Source organism: Mustelus asterias, chromosome 1, assembly GCF_964213995.1.
Source record: "Mustelus asterias chromosome 1, sMusAst1.hap1.1, whole genome shotgun sequence".
In the NCBI taxonomy this organism is placed as follows: domain Eukaryota; kingdom Metazoa; phylum Chordata; class Chondrichthyes; order Carcharhiniformes; family Triakidae; genus Mustelus; species Mustelus asterias.
Genome location: NC_135801.1, coordinates 2603394 through 2620681, shown reverse-complemented (window position 1 = coordinate 2620681; position 17288 = coordinate 2603394). Strand labels below are relative to the sequence as shown.

At 48.3% G+C, this 17288-nt stretch overlaps 1 protein-coding gene across 4 annotated transcripts in view; it reads right to left on the bottom strand.

Moving 5' to 3' along the window:
* LOC144485072 (protein phosphatase 3 catalytic subunit alpha) overlaps positions 1 to 17288 on the bottom strand; it is a 169745-nt gene that overhangs the window by 9154 nt on the left and 143303 nt on the right. For all 4 annotated transcript variants that reach the window (XM_078203530.1, XM_078203416.1, XM_078203477.1 and 1 more), the window contains 2 exons: positions 14126 to 14210; positions 13222 to 13319 (listed from right to left, as the gene is read on the bottom strand). In XM_078203530.1, coding sequence (XP_078059656.1) covers positions 13222 to 13319; positions 14126 to 14210 — 183 coding nt within the window. The remainder of the gene's footprint in view (positions 1 to 13221; positions 13320 to 14125; positions 14211 to 17288) is intronic.

Sequence of the window (17288 nt, the reverse complement as noted above, 5' to 3'; positions counted from 1 at the left end):
TATCCGAGGGTTCGGCCACTGAGTCTATATGGGTAGAACTGAGAAATAAGAAGGGGGAGATCACTTTGATAGGATTGTACTATAGGCCCCCAAATAGTCAACGGAAAATTGAGAAGCAAATATGTAAGGAGATTACAGATAGCTCCAAGAAAAATAGGGTGGTAATAGTCAGAGATTTTAACTTTCCCAACATTGACTGGGACAGCCATAGTAGAGGGTTGGATGGAGAGAAATTTGTTGAGTGTATTCAGGAGGAATTTCTCATTCAGTATGTGGATGGCCCGACTAGAGAGGGGGCAAAACTTGACCTCCTCTTGGGAAATAAGGAAGGGCAGGTGACAGAAGTGTTAGTGAGGGATCACTTTGGGACCAGTGACCATAATTCAGTTTAAAGATGCTATGGAGAATGATAGGTCTGGCCCAAAAGTTAAAACTCGAAATTGGAGTAAGGTCAATTTTGGTGGTATCAGGCAGGAACTTTCAAAAGTTGATTGGGGGAGTCTGTTGGCAGGCAAAGGGATGGCTGGTAAGTGGGAGGCTTTCAAAAGTGTGTTAACCAGGGTTCAGGGTAAACACATTCCTTTTAGAGTGAAGGGCAAGGCTGGCAGAAATAGGGAACCCTGGATGACTTGGGGTATTGAGGCCTTGGTCAAGAAGGAGGACATGATGTGGAGATGCCGGCGTTGGACTGGGGTAAACACAGTAAGAGTTTTAATAACACCAGGTTAAAGTCCAACAGGTTTATTTGGTAGCAAATACCATTAGCTTTCGGAGCACTGCTCCTTCGTCAGATGGAGTGGAAATGTGCTACAAGGAGGAGGAGGCATATGACATGCATAGGGAGCTGGGATCAAGTGAATCCCTTGAAGAGTATAGGGGGTGTAGGAGTAGAGTTAAGATAGAAATCAGGAGGGCAAAAAGGGGACACAAGATTGTTTTGGCAGATAAGGCAAAGGAGAATCCAAAGAGCTTCTATAAATACATAAAGGACAAAAGAGTAACGAGGGAGGTAGTAGGGGAGAGTTACAGAACAAAGAGATCGAGAGATACATGTTCATAGCACCTTGAAAGTGGAGTCACAGGTGGACAGAGTGGTGAAGAAGGCATTCGGCATGCTTGGTTTCATTGGTCAAAACATTGAATACAGGAGTTGGGACGTCTTGTTGAAGTTGTACAAGACATTGGGAAGGCCACACTTGGAATACTGTGTGCAGTTCTGGTCACCCTATTATAGAAAGGATATTATTAAACCAGAAAGTGTGCAGAAAAGATTTACTAGGATGCTACCGGGACTTGATGGATTGAGTTATAAAGAGAGATTGGGATAAACTGGGACCTTTTTCCCCCTGGAGCGTAGGAGGCTTAGGGGTGATCTTATGGAGGTCTATAAAATAATGAGGGGCATAGATCAGCTAGATAGTCAATATCTTTTCCCAAAGGTAGGGGAGTCTAAAACTAGAGGGCATAGGTTTAAGGTGAGAGGGGAGAGATACAAAAGTGTCCAGAGGGGCAATTTTTTTACTCAGAAGGTGGTGAGTGTCTGGAACAAGCTGCCAGAGGTAGTAGTAGAGGCGGGTACAATTTTGTCTTTTAAAAAGCGTTTAGATAGTTACATGGGTAAGATGGGTATAGAGGGATATGGGCCAAACGCGGGCAATTGGGACTAACTTAGGGGTTTAAAAAAAGGGGCGGCATGGACAAGTTGGGCCGAAGGGCCTGTTTCCATGCTGTAAAAATCTATGACCCTATGAGAAAGATCAGATTGCAATTAAGATGCTAAGCAGAGTGTGTCAGGGAGTAACAAAGAGACAGAGAGAGAGAGAGAGAGATGGAGGGAGGGAGGAAAAGGGAGGGAGCGTGAGGGAGATTAACACAGAACAAAATCCTGTAGTCAAATTGGATTAGAATGAAGAAATTGAAAGTTCTGTGAATGACGATGTTAGAAAACTGGCATCGAGGTGATCTGGACATAGAGGGAGAGGAGAGTCTGAGGTACAGACAGGAGACTGGGAAATTTCCCAGGCTGTGGGTGAGTGACAATTACTGTGAAGGAGAGTGGGAGCGTGAGAGAAGCGGTGAAATTGTGAGGTGAGGTTAACCAGCCAACATTCCCTCGATTGGGGTCCTGGAGTGAGTGGCCAATCACAGTGTTATTTGGCAGAATCGGATCTCTCCCACGGTAAAGACAGAGGTACGTTACTGACCTCGGCAAATTTACCTTCATCCACTGAAAAGAAAGTGTTCCAACAATATACAAATGGTTGCTAGGAAACACGTCCTCACTCCCAAAAAAAAGGTCAACGTCACTGAGTCGGATGCCCGATCCATTCTGCTGCTCATCAAGGTGGGTTCACCAATCCCAGCCCTTCAAATTCCTCCATGGCCTTTTCCTCCCTGTAACCTCCTCCAGCCTCAACCCCAACTCCCTATCTCTGTAACCTCCTCCATCCCTACACCCCCTCCCTATCTCTGTAACCTCCTCCATCCCTACACCCCCTCCCTATCTCTGTAACCTCCTCCATCCCTACATCCCCTCCCTATCTCTCTAACCTCCTCCAGCCTCAACCCCAACTCCCTATCTCTGTAACCTCCTCCATCCCTACACCCCCTCCCTATCTCTGTAACCTCCTCCATCCCTACACCCCCTCCCTATCTCTGTAACCTCCTCCATCCCTACACCCCCTCCCTATCTCTGTAACCTCCTCCATCCCTACACCCCCTCCCTATCTCTCTAACCTCCTCCAGCCTCAACCCCAACTCCCTATCTCTGTAACCTCCTCCATCCCTACACCCCCTCCCTATCTCTGTAACCTCCTCCAGCCTCAACCCCAACTCCCTATCTCTGTAACCTCCTCCATCCCTACACCCCCTCCCTATCTCTGTAACCTCCTCCAGCCTCAACCCCAACTCCCTATCTCTGTAACCTCCTCCATCCCTACACCCCCTCCCTATCTCTCTAACCTCCTCCAGCCTCAACCCCAACTCCCTATCTCTGTAACCTCCTCCAGCCTCAACCCCAACTCCCTATCTCTGTAACCTCCTCCATCCCTACACCCCCTCCCTATCTCTGTAACCTCCTCCATCCCTACATCCCCTCCCTATCTCTCTAACCTCCTCCAGCCTCAACCCCAACTCCCTATCTCTGTAACCTCCTCCATCCCTACACCCCCTCCCTATCTCTGTAACCTCCTCCATCCCTACACCCCCTCCCTATCTCTCTAACCTCCTCCAGCCTCAACCCCAACTCCCTATCTCTGTAACCTCCTCCATCCCTACACCCCCTCCCTATCTCTGTAACCTCCTCCAGCCTCAACCCCAACTCCCTATCTCTGTAACCTCCTCCATCCCTACACCCCCTCCCTATCTCTGTAACCTCCTCCAGCCTCAACCCCAACTCCCTATCTCTGTAACCTCCTCCATCCCTACACCCCCTCCCTATCTCTCTAACCTCCTCCAGCCTCAACCCCAACTCCCTATCTCTGTAACCTCCTCCAGCCTCAACCCCAACTCCCTATCTCTGTAACCTCCTCCAGCCTCAACCCCAACTCCCTATCTCTGTAACCTCCTCCATCCCTACACCCCCTCCCTATCTCTGTAACCTCCTTTAACCCCTACACCCCCTCCCTATCTCTGTAACCTCCTCCAACCCCTACACCCCCTCCCTATTTCTGTAACCTCCTCCAACGCCTACACCCCCTCCCTATCTCTGTAACCTCCTTTAACCCCTACACCGCCTCCCTATCTCTCTAACCTCCTCCAGCCTCAACCCCAACTCCCTATCTCTGTAACCTCCTCCAACCCCTACACCCCCTCCCTATCTCTGTAGCCTCCTCCATCCCTACACCCCCTCCCTATCTCTGTAACCTCCTCGAACCCCTACACCGCCTCCCTATCTCTCTAACCTCCTCCAGCCTCAACCCCAATTCCCTATCTCTGTAACCTCCTCCATCCCTACACCCCCTCCCTATCTCTGTAACCCCCTCCAGCCCCTACCCCCCCTCCCTATCTCTGTAACCTCCTCCAGCCCCTACACCCCCTCCCTATCTCTGTAACCTCCTCCAGCCCCTACAGCCCCTCCCTATCTCTGTAACCTCCTCCAGCCCCTACACCCCTCCCTATCTCTGTAACCTCCTCCAGCCCCTACACCCCCTCCCTATCTCTGTAACCTCCTCCAGCTCCTAAACCCCCTCCCTATCTCTGTAACCTCCTCCAGCCCCTACACCCCCTCCCTATCTCTGTAACCTCCTCCAGCTCCTACAACCTCTCCCTATCTCTGTAACCTCCTCCAGCCCCTACACCTCCTCCCTATCTCTGTAACCTCCTCCGGCTCCTACAACCCCTCCCTATCTCTGTAACCTCCTCCAGCCCCTACACCCCCTCCCTATCACTGTAACCTCCTCCAGCCCCTACACCCCCTCCCTATCTCTGTAACCTCCTCCAGCCCCTACACCCCCTCCCTATCTCTGTAACCTCCTCCAGCCCCTACACCCCCTCCCTATCTCTGTAACCTCCTCCAGCCCCTACACCCCCTCCCTATCACTGTAACCTCCTCCAGCCCCTACACCCCCTCCCTATCTCTGTAACCTCCTCCAGCCCCTACACCCCCTCCCTATCTCTGTAACCTCCTCCAGCCCCTACACCCCCTCCCTATCTCTGTAACCTCCTCCAGCCCCTACACCCCCTCCCTATCACTGTAACCTCCTCCAGCCCCTACACCCCCTCCCTATCTCTGTAACCTCCTCCAGCCCCTACACCCCCTCCCTATCACTGTAACCTCCTCCAGCCCCTACACCTCCTCCCTATCTCTGTAACCTCCTCCAGCCCCTACACCCCCTCCCTATCTCTGTAACCTCCTCCAGCCCCTACACCCCCTCCCTATCTCTGTAACCTCCTCCAGCCCCTACACCCCCTCCCTATCTCTGTAACCTCCTCCAGCCCCTACACCCCCTCCCTATCTCTGTAACCTCCTCTGGCTCCTACACCCCCTCCCTATCTCTGTAACCTCCTCTGGCTCCTACACCCCCTCCCTATCTCTGTAACCTCCTCCGGCTCCTACACCCCCTCCTTATCTCTGTAACCTCCTCCGGCTCCTACACCCCCTCCCTATCTCTGTAACCTCCTCCGGCTCCTACACCCCCTCCCTATCTCTGTAACCTCCTCCAGCTCCTACACCCCCTCCCTATCTCTGTAACCTCCTCCAGCCCCTACACCCCCTCCCTATCTCTGTAACCTCCTCCGGCTCCTACAACCTACCCAGATCGCTGTGCTTCAATTCTGGCCGCTTGAGCATTCCAGCTTTTAATCACGACGATACCTTCAGCTGCATTTGCTCCAAGCTCTGGAATTCCCTCCCTAAACCCCTCCGCCTCCCTCTCTCTCTCTCTCTCTCTCTCTCTCCCCTCCCCTGCCCCTTTGGGGATATCAGATCCCAGGTTGCTAACGAAGGGGCCCATGGTTCAAATGTCGCCGTGATAAACTGACCATCTGCAGATTGTACTGGGAAAAAGTCACAAAGCCACCATATTCATGTAAAAGCAACTGGCTCCCCAAAGTCCTGGAGGGAAGGGAACCTTACACTGCTTCCCGCTCTGGCCAACAGGTGGCGAGAAGGAATCACCAGGCAATTGCCTTTCGATGCCCTCACAAGCAGTGAGCCAACAACACTCACAAAGCTCAAAATCATCCCGGACAAAGCAGCACATTTAATCAGCACCTCTCCCGCAAACATTCACTCCCTCCACCACCGACGCACAAGATGAACCGCAGCAACTCACCAAGGCTTCTCAGGCAACTCCTTCCAAACCCACGACGTGTACCACCTTGAAGGACAAGGGCAACAGGCCAATGGGAACACCACCACCTGGGGGTTTCTCTCCAAGTCACTCACCGCCCTGACTTGGAAATATATCACCGTTTCGTCATTGTCGCTGGGTCAAAATCCTGGAACTCCCTCCCTAACAGCACTGTGGATGTACCTACACCTCATGGACTGCAGCGATTCAGGAAGGCAGCTCACCACCACCTTCTCAAGGGAAACTAGGGATGGGCAATGAATGCCGGTCTATCCAGCAACACCCATGTCCCAAGAATGAATACTAATCGTAAAATTTGATTGCCACCTAATTGACTTTTACGCACTCTGAAAAGACATTGGTCCGAGAAGGAGATTAGGGCTGGAATGATCTGACCTTGCCCGCAGCCGGGATTATCCAGTCCCGCTGCTGTGACTGGAGATTTGGCTCAGCGCCCAATTCTCCGTTCTCACTGGCAGCATGGTGTACCAGTCCGGAGAATTCCACCCGGATCGTATAATGAGGTAGTGATCCTGATGGAACTCAGGATTCTCTGCTCCCTGCTGCGGGTTTCCCGGTGACGTGGTGGGACCCAGCAATTCCACAGGCAGCGAACGGCATAGCACCTCCTACTGTCGAGAAACACACCGAGGGGTGGCCAGGGAATGGTGGCCAGGGTGTAATAGCAGCATGGTTAAATCTCAGGGTGTAATATCAGCGCTGTTAAGTCTCAGGGTGTAATACCAGCATGGTTAAATCTCAGGGTGTAATATCAGCGCTGTTAAGTCTCAGGGTGTAATACCAGCATGGTTAAATCTCAGGGTGTAATATCAGCGCTGTTAAGTCTCAGGGTGTAATATCAGCGCTGTTAAGTCTCAGGGTGTAATACCAGCATGGTTAAATCTCAGGGTGTAATATCAGCGCTGTTAAATCTCAGGGTGTAATATCAGCGCTGTTAAATCTCAGGGTGTAATATCAGCGCTGTTAAGTCTCAGGGTGTAATATCAGCGCTGTTAAGTCTCAGGGTGTAATATCAGCGCTGTTAAGTCTCAGGGTGTAATACCAGCGCTGTTAAGTCTCAGGGTGTAATATCAGCGCTGTTAAGTCTCAGGGTGTAATATCAGCGCTGTTAAATCTCAGGGTGTAATATCAGCGCTGTTAAGTCTCAGGGTGTAATATCAGCGCTGTTAAGTCTCAGGGTGTAATATCAGCGCTGTTAAATCTCAGGGTGTAATATCAGCGCTGTTAAATCTCAGGGTGTAATATCAGCGCTGTTAAGTCTCAGGGTGTAATATCAGCGCTGTTAAGTCTCAGGGTGTAATATCAGCGCTGTTAAATCTCAGGGTGTAATATCAGCGCTGTTAAATCTCAGGGTGTAATACCAGCATGGTTAAATCTCAGGGTGTAATATCAGCGCTGTTAAATCTCAGGGTGTAATATCAGCGCTGTTAAATCTCAGGGTGTAATATCAGCGCTGTTAAGTCTCAGGGTGTAATATCAGCGCTGTTAAGTCTCAGGGTGTAATATCAGCGCTGTTAAGTCTCAGGGTGTAATATCAGCGCTGTTAAGTCTCATCTCCTGGATTTGTTTCCATTTCCTACGAGGATCAGCGAGGAAGTTTCCTCCCCGGACAGGATTAGAACATTGTGTATTGCCTGTATTTTGTTAACTGCTGGATTTTGGTGACTGCTCCACCATTCGACAGCTTTTCAATTCTTCACAGCCCGGAGAAGTGCAATTGCTTCAGCAGCTTTCGTTTGGGTCTGTTATTTGGATCTATAGAACATAGAACAGTACAGCACAGAACAGGCCCTTCGGCCCTTGATGTTGTGCCGAGCTTTGTCCGAAACCAAGATCAAGCTATCCCACTCCCTATCATTCTGGTGTGCTCCATGTCCCTATCCAGTAACCGCTTGAAAGTTCCTAAAGTGTCCAACTCCACTATCACAGCAGGCAGTCCATTCCACACCCCAACCACTCTCTGAGTAAAGAACCTACCTCGTACATCCCTCCTATATCTCCCACCATGAACCTTATAGTTATGCCCCCTTGTAATAGCTCCATCCACCCGAGGAAATAGTCTCTGAACGTCCACTCTATCTATCCCCCTCATCATCTTATAAACCTCTATTAAGTGGCCTCTCATCCTCCTCCACTCTAAAGAGAAAACCCTCGCTCCCTCAACCTTTCCTCACACGACCTACCCTCCAAACCAGGCAGCATCCTGGTAAATCTCCTCTGCACTCTCTCCAATGCTTCCACATCCTTCTTATAGTGAGGTGACCAGAACTGCACACAATATTCCAAATGTGGTCTCACCAAGGTCCTGTACAGTTGCAGTATAACCCCACGGCTCTTAAACTCAAACCCCCTGTTAATAAATGCTAACACACTATAGGCCTTCTTCACAGCTCTATCCACTTGAGTGGCAACCTTCAGAGATCTGTGGATATGAACCCCAAGATCTCTCTGTTCCTCCACATTCCTCAGAACCCTGCCGTTGACCCTGTAATCCACATTCAAATTTGTCCTACCAAAATGAATCACTTTGCACTTATCAGGGTTAAACTCCATCTGCCATTTTTCGGCCCAGCTCTGCATCCTATCAATGTCTCTTTGTAGCCTACAACAGCCCTCCACCTCATCCACGACTCCACCAATCTTGGTGTCATCAGCAAATTTACTGATCCACCCTTCAGCCCCCTCCTCCAAGTCATTGATAAAAATCACGAATAGCAGAGGATCCAGCACTGATCCCTGTGGTACACCGCTGATAACTGGTCTCTAGTCTGAAAATTTTCCATCCACCACCACCCGCTGTCTTCTATGAGATAGTCAGTTACTTATCCAATCGGCCAAATTTCCCTCTATCCCACACCTTCTTACTTTCTCCATGAGCCGACCATGGGGAACCTTATCAAACGCCTTACTAAAATCCATGTATACGACATCAACTGCTCTACCTTCATCTACACACCTTAGTTACCTCCGCAAAAAATTCAATCAAATTTGTGAGGCAAGACTTCCCCTTCACGAATCCGTGTTGACTATCCCAGATTAAGCTGCATCTTTCCAAATGGTCATAAATCCTATCCCTCAGGACCTTTTCCATTAACTTACCGACCACCGAAGTAAGACTAACCGGCCTATAATTGCCAGGGTCATTCCTATTTCCTTTCTTGAACAGAGGAACAACATTCGCCACTCTCCAGTCCTCTATCCCTGTGGACAGTGAGGACCCAAGGATCAAAGCCAAAGGCTCTGCAATTTCATCCCTTGCCTCTCAAAGAATCCTAGGATATATCCCATCTGGCCCAGGGGACTTATCGACCCTCAGGTTTTTCAAAATTGCTAATACATCTTCCCTCAGAACATCTGCCTCCTCTCGCCTATCAGCCTGTATCACACTCTCATCCTCAAAAACATGGTCCCTCTCCTTGGTGAACACTGAAGAAAAGTATTCATTCATCGCCTCTCCTATCTCTTCTGACTCCATGCACAAGTTCCCACTACTGTCCTTGACCGGCCCTAACCTCACCCTGGTCATTCTTTTATTTCTCACATAAGAATAAAAAGCCTTGGGTCTGTTATTTGGGTCTGTTCTCCTGCACGTCCAACTTTCAGTTTAGTTGGAATTGCAGTTTCCCATTTACCACTTGGGGTATCAGTTGCGATTGGAGCTGTTCTCAATTACTGTCTTCTATCTGACGTCTGCTTTCTCCCCAGCACTTGAACTGATGTCATTGAACGCCTGGATGTTAAACGTGCTCACAGAACCCTTCTTTATCTGGAAATTTCCTTCAACCAGGTTATGCGACCAGGGATCTGGGTTCGATTCCCAACTTGGGTCACTGTCTGTGCAGAGTCTGCACATTCTCCCCGTGTCTGCGTGGGTTTCCTCCCACAGACTGAAAGACGTGCTAAATTCTCCCTCAGTGTACCCGAACAGGCGCCGGAGTGTGGTGACTGGGGGAGTTTCACAGTAACTTCACTGCAGATGCAAACCTACTTGTGACACTAATAAATAAACTGAAACTTATCCCGGCTTTCAATAATTTCTCATCGTAATGCAGTCCGACAATCGCAATGGAAACTATAAAATGTCAGTGTGTCTAATATGCAAAATAATTATTTTATATTCCATCAAATACTGCAGATATTCGATTGAGCCGACTTCTGGGTACTTTACCTCACCAATTAAATGATCCTATTTGTAGATGTTTTAAGATCGGATACCTTTAAATGCTGAATATCACTCTTTTTTGCTACCAGGGTCTGCTTTTCTGCTTTAATTTAAATAAAGTGATAAGAAATGAGGTAATTGATTGAATAATAAAAGAAATACAAACTGAGGCAGTGAGAATCTTGGATGATGCAACTACACAGCATGTGGCTGGGAGCTGCCAGGGCGAATTCATCCTCACGCCAGGGAACTGACTTCCTCAGTTAATGCTCAATTCCAAGTAGAAACTCTTTTTTATTTTAGCGGTGGTCCCCATGTCAGTTTGCACAGGTGAATGATATTAGCATGTGTGAGTTAGCACCAACACACAGAACACTGACATACAAAAGTACATGGGTGAAGTGAATGAAACAGGTACCTGATTCGTCTGGACAGAAGGGAGAGAGAAAGAGTACATCAGAAAGCAAATAGAATATCGGAAAGAGTGAAGCAGAAAGGAAGTTCACAGGCAGCATTGAACAGACAACCCCATTCCACACACACACACACACACACACACACACACACACAAAGATATCAGGAGACAGTTTACTTCAGTTAATCAAATGTGACAATACAAACCAACAATACCAGAGAAATCTCAAGTACTGAGCAACGCCAACACTTAGCTGGGCGGTGACCAATTCCATTGGTGTCCAACGCTCACCCAATATTCATCATGTCAAATTTATACATTCAACATGCACATCATACAGAGAAAGAGGGGGAAAAGATACTGTGTTGTTGTTAATAATCCTCCTCCTTCAGTAAAAGTACATTATGTGGACAATCCACACTATTGAAGAGCATCTGCTAAAACTGATGCACAGATGACACTAAATATGTTTTAATAACTTTAATAAGTAAACGGTTAATTGCTAAATAGATAGATGTTAAGGTGTTCACTTATCTGTCACGCCAAGGGCTGGCATTAGCTTTCACGGAACTATATAAACACATTAAACTCAATCTTCCGGGATCTCTCCAGTTCACGTTACAGGTTTTCAATCCAAACACACAATTGTAAATTAGCAGCAATATCAGATCCACTGCAATCAGAAACCTGCTCATATTTACAGAGCAAACACGGGCAGGTTTCTAAACTGCTCACACTTCCCTTCCTTAATACCTCTGGGAAAAGGGATTGTACACATTCTTTTAAAATAAAGACATTGGTTAGACCTGCACCCAAGTAAAGATTAATGAGAGGTCACATATTTACGTGTCCTGTCCTTGTTTTAAAAAAAAAGACCAACATTTTACAACTGAAAAGATGTTCCAGCTTTCCACTAAAACACGTAAAGGGATTAGGGAAATACTAAGATACATTATACTGTAATACAAATGTAATATCTGTAACAAGCTATTAACAAGGAGCAGCCAGGTTACCCATAATAAACTAAGCAGTGGAGATAAGTGCAGTAAATGGTGCCCTCATTGCGAACAGCTCTTTCAGCTAACTGGTGTATTGAAGGGGAAATGCTGGAGGGGTGAGGGTGGCTGGAGGAAATGTTCCTTCTCGAGAGATATTTTACTCTGCGTCATTTAAATATTTGATCTGGAAGGAATGAATCTCGATTTCCTCATCAGCAGTTGATGGGAGACGTGTTTCGGGTGAGAGAGTCAGGCTTCAGTCAGGAAGAACCACCAGAGAATTCAGTTGCAACAGTTAAATTAATCAGAATTTTGGGGCTACTGATGATCATAAAATCAGCACTCAAATATCACAGGCAACAGGAGCGCATGATTACAAGACAGGTGAGGGATTTAGAAAGATGTCGGTTCACCTCCAAACTGCAAATTCTTCATCCAAGACTTTGGCCCGGAGCTTCTCACAATGAGGTAATATTATCCTTAAATATATAATTATTTATAACCATAGAATCTCTATAGTGCAGGAGGCGGCCACCAAATCTCCGACAGAGCGCGTATCCAGGGCAACCCCCCCCCCCGCATCCCTGTAACCTCATACATTTACCATGGCCAATCCACCTAACCAACAATGTCTTTTGGACTGTGGGAGGAAACCCACGCAGACACAGGGAGAACATGCAGACTCTGCACAGTCACCTGAGGCCGGAATCAAACCCAGGTCCCCGGTGCTGTGAGGCAGCAGCGCTAACCACTGTGCCACCTGATTCTGAAAGTTAACATCTGCCCTATTATCAACAGGGCTACTAACACTTTGAGAAGAAACGCAATATAATTTTCATTAGCAAACTAAAAATGGCAGGTTATGGATGGATGTTTGCACCAAGTCTACTCATATCTTCCATGGCATTGCTTGATCAGGTTTATCTGAGCTGTCCAAATACAGAGGATGATTAATGAAAATTAGCCACCATAATAATAAATTCAACAGGAAAAGCACACAATACGCTCACCAATTTGCCATACTCTGGCAAGATTATACCATCATTACAGAATGATATGAGGATTATTTTGGATATTTTTTGGAAAGTGCGTCTCTTCTGGCAATACCGACATGAGTGAAACACTGAAGTTATTGGCCGTCTGTTCACAGCAGTTTTATGAACTGAGGTGAGAGGCGGATTTGGAGCAGGGAATGAGTGTCGGAGATTACACTGTGCAGCACACCTCTCATCTCCACAACCTTCCCTGGCCATTGGAACGTTAACCGTCTCTGCCTGACACAAGTCAGGGAATGAGTTTGAGTGGTAGATGGCTGTTGTTCGCTGCATCCTCCCCCCCCCCGTGTTCATCTAAACCCGAGGAATATTTCACTCTCTGCGCACTCAGCGTAGAAATGATCGCAGAATTTGCAATTTGTACCACTGAATGTACTGTGGAACTAACTGTACAGACGATGGCAATGATTTCAATGTAACAGTTAACACACAAGTAGAACTTGCTGCTTGAGTTTAGCTCTTGGTCATAAGGTATGAGATAAACTTTTGATGCAAAATTAAGACTGTGCTTCTTTTGGCCATTTAAATGAATGTTTGCCAAATACTGTTGCAAAGACCCTTTGAAGGATCACTTCATTTCTGAAATAATTTAATTCTAAAGACTGTGTTGTAATGGAGTGCCAGGGAACTGGCACGAATTCACTTTGTGTCGGGCATTACCAGTGACAGATCGTGTCCAATCGGAAACCACTGGCAGTAAAATAACTGGCAAGAGCAAAGTGTACTTTTCTGACATAAGTTGAGAACAATTGGGACAGAAATTAAACTTCATGCTTACCGCTTTGGAGCGTTTGCTTTCCTCCAGCCAGCACCCCACTCGGAAGCATTCCTGTGGGAGTCAGGCCCTTTAGTGTCAGAACACTCTCACTCTCCTCTCTGGAAAAGGCCAACACAAAAATTACCGTCTGCATACAAACCGTTGCAATGGGAGGAAAATCAAACGGTCGCATTCCAGCTGGGACTGCCTGAAATCCTCGGCCAATGTCACTCCCAATGGCACCTACCTCCACAATCCACATCTGGTGATCATAAACCCAACACAAAGGTGTGGGGGTACCTCAGGCCAGAACTGGACCTTCATTAACTTGTAAATATGATCTGGACGTCAAATGAAATAATGAAGATGGACAGGTTGTAAACAATCTGAATATCGTTAAGGAGGAGTTTAACTGGCAGGATGGGGTGAGCAAGGCTTCTGGAGCGGGCTGGAGTTTGAATTTGGGTCAAGTCCAATTACCCTTTGGAACTCAATGATTTTTTTCTTGCAATGCTCCCGATTCCCCTTTCCTGCTTTAATTATTCCACCTCCCACACTTCCCCAGAATACTGACCAACACGTAGAAGGTGGACTTTCCCCTGTTGCTTAGAGGATGCAGTAAGAAGTTTAACAACACCAGGTTAAAGTCCAACAGGTTTATTTGGTAGCAAAAGCCACTTAGAGGATGCACAGACCAATCTGGATGATTGCCATCGGCTTCCGGGAAGCAGCCCTCCCGGATTCCGAAACCCCTCCCGGATTCCGGAACCCCTCCCGGATTCGGGAACCCCTCCCGGATTCCGAAACCCCTCCCGGATTCTGAAAACCTCCCGGATTATCGAGCTGAGAGCAGGGGTTTGTGCTGAGATGTTCAGGAGTAAAGCCAAAGAAAGGCAATGTCCGCTAATAGCAGCGCTGGACTTACCGGAGGACGGAAAACATCTTGGCCATCTTGCCGATTGCTCGGATCTTGTTTCTGATAACTTCTTTACGGGCAGCAGCTGATGCACCTAGCAAAACATCACACCGACATTAACTTCATACTCCTTTCCTGCACAGACAAGCTAGAAGAACTTGAATCTCTGAACATCCAGCGAGTAATATGGTATCAATATCCATCAGTCTGTGTTAGGAATCCTGCCCAAAGCCATCTCCAGGTTTCAAATTAAAAACATCAAATTCAAACCGACCCTCTGAGCACACAAGATGCTTCAGATTCAGAGCACACCTGAACAACCCAGACATTTAAAACACCAATGTATTTAACAATGCTGCAAGTTGATGTGAGAATTTTGTTTAATTTCCTCATCAGTGGAACATTCCGGAGAGGGGCGAGGGCAAACTGATCGCTGTGTCAATATGGTGCCTGGTCGCACTTTCCCCACTGGATTGCTTTGGGTTCGCACTCACTCTCACTCTGTGGGTAAACCAATTTGTTTTGTGTGGGGAGACGGGTGGAGGAGAGGATATGAGGGGGGGGGGGGGGGGGGATCCAATGTTGTGTTTAGGAGCATGGGAGATCGGTGTGGGACAATTAGCGAGGTTCCCAATGCTTCCATTGTGACCAAAGCTGTATCTCCACACCCCCTCCATCTCAGAGTAATCGACAGCACACGAGCCAGTGTCACTGGGATTGTCACATTGTGCTGGGAATTCACACTCGGAGGGCATTGCACCTGTCCAAACCCCCAGTGAAAGTTTACGGATATAAGCAGCAGATTCTCACAACTGGAAACTTTTCGCCCAGGTCCTCTGACTAACTGGATCACTTTAGGTGAACATTGGCTAGCTAGCTGAATTGAGTTGGGAAACAGAATAGATTAGAGCATTAGTAAGCATATTAGGAACTGGCAATACAATGCATCGACACGGTGAACAAGGATTTGAGATTTGCGACAATTAATAATTGAATCAGTTGGAAACATTGCGAATGGATTAGGGTTAGGGAAGGAAGAGATTTGAAAAAGCATCGACACCTACCCGAATGGAACAGTAATGGAATTAGAATTGAATAAAGTCCATCCCTCTCCAAAATATATTCCAAACTTATTGCTCATTGTTCAGATTTCTCAATAAAGCCTATAGGATAATTGGATCAGTTTGTTGGCCTCTTGCCTGCGAATCGGAAGATTGTAAATTCAAGCCCCCAATTGAAATCCTCTGCACGTTCGGCTAATGCCTCAGTGCGACACGGATGGATAACATCTTCAAAAATGGGTTATTAAACTGAAATCTTGCCTCCCCGTTCAGGTGGATGTTATGGTCCGACTGAGAGATCATAGAATCCCTACAGTGCAGGAGGAGGCCATTCGGCCCATTGGGTCTGCACCGACCACAATCCCACCCAGGCCCCTTTCCCCATGACCCCATGCATTTACCCTAGCTCCCAGTGTCAGGGGTGTCATTATTCCCTCCCCCAAGATAACCCTGGCAGGGACTGACTGGCAGAAACCAATGGGAATGCTCACACTGCCTATTCTTCAGCCCTGAAACCCAATTCCTTCAACATTAACCAGAATCAATATTTTTCAAATGCATCATGTCATTAATAAAGATACTTGCAGGGGATGATGTTACAATTCCATTCAGACCAAGCTGCTGGCCTTTGTGAGAAGCTCTGACTGTCGCACTTTATACAGTACAGGCTGCTGAGGTTTGGAAGCAGGAATTGGATCGATGATGCACAATATTTTACATGGAAAGAACCACTCCCCATGGGAGCGAGTCCCACATTCTCCCCACTCCCCATGGGAGCGAGTCCCACATTCTCCCCACTCCCCGTGGGAGCGAGCCCCACATTCTCCCCACTGCCTGTGGGAGCGAGTCTCACATTCTCCCCACTCCCCGTGGGAGCAAGTCCCATATTCTCTCCACTCCCCGTGGGAGCGAGTCCCACATTCCACTCCCCGTGGGAGTGAGTCCCACATTCTCCCCACTCCCCAATGGGAGCGAGTCCCACATTCTCTCCACTCCCTGTGGGAGCGAGTCCCATATTCTCCCCACTCTCTGTGGGAGCGAACCCCACATTCACCCCACTCCCTGTGGGGAGCGAGTCCCACATTCTCCTCACTCCGTGGGAGCGAGCCCCACATTCTCCCCACTCCCCGTGGGAGCGAGTCCCACATTCTCCCCACTCCCCGTGGGAGCGAGTCCCACATTCTCCCCATTCCCTGTGGGAGCGAGTCCCACATTCTCCCCACTCCCTGTGGGAGCGAGTCCCACATTATTCCCACTCCCTGTGGGAGCGAGTCCCATGTTCTCCCCATTCTTTGGGTGAACAAGTATCTCCTGAATTCTCTCGTCGATTGCTTAGTATATCACATGCCTTAATTTCATGACCTGCAGTTCTAGAAATATATCTGTACGTTCAACCTAGTGAAACCCTTCATAATTTTGAAGACTTCCATCAGGTCATCCCTCGGACTTCTTTGTCCTGGAGTATAGTCCCAATCCACCCAGTCTCTCCTGATAGTTCGAATCAATCATTTCTGGTAGAATAATTGAAAATCACTATGCCTCAAAAGCTTCAGATGACAAGTTCCCAACACAGAGGCAGGTGGACTATTCAATCTCCTAATCCTTTCGTCATTTTCCTCTGTGATTGAAGATTACATTTGGAGTTGTCACTTTCTCTCATTAGGCAGGGGAAGCATATCAATTCGCAAAGCCCCTGCGCTCACTGTCTGGCCCCTGCGCTCACTGTCTGGCCCCTGCGCTCACTGTCTGGCCCCTGCGCTCACTGTCTGGCCCCTGCGCTCACTGTCTGGCCCCTGCGCTCACTGTCTGGCCCCTGCGCTCACTGTCTGGCCCCTGCGCTCACTGTCTGGCCCCTGCGCTCACTGTCTGGCCCCTGCGCTCACTGTCTGGCCCCTGCGCTCACTGTCTGGCCCCTGCGCTCACTGTCTGGCCCCTGCGCTCACTGTCTGGCCCCTGCGCTCACTGTCTGGCCCCTGCGCTCACTGTCTGGCCCCTGCGCTCACTGTCTGGCCCCTGCGCTCACTGTCTGGCCCCTGTGCTCACTGTCTGGCCCCTGTGGAGAGGGAGAATCTGTGCTGGAAAGCAGCCACAGTAACAATATAAATGGCCGT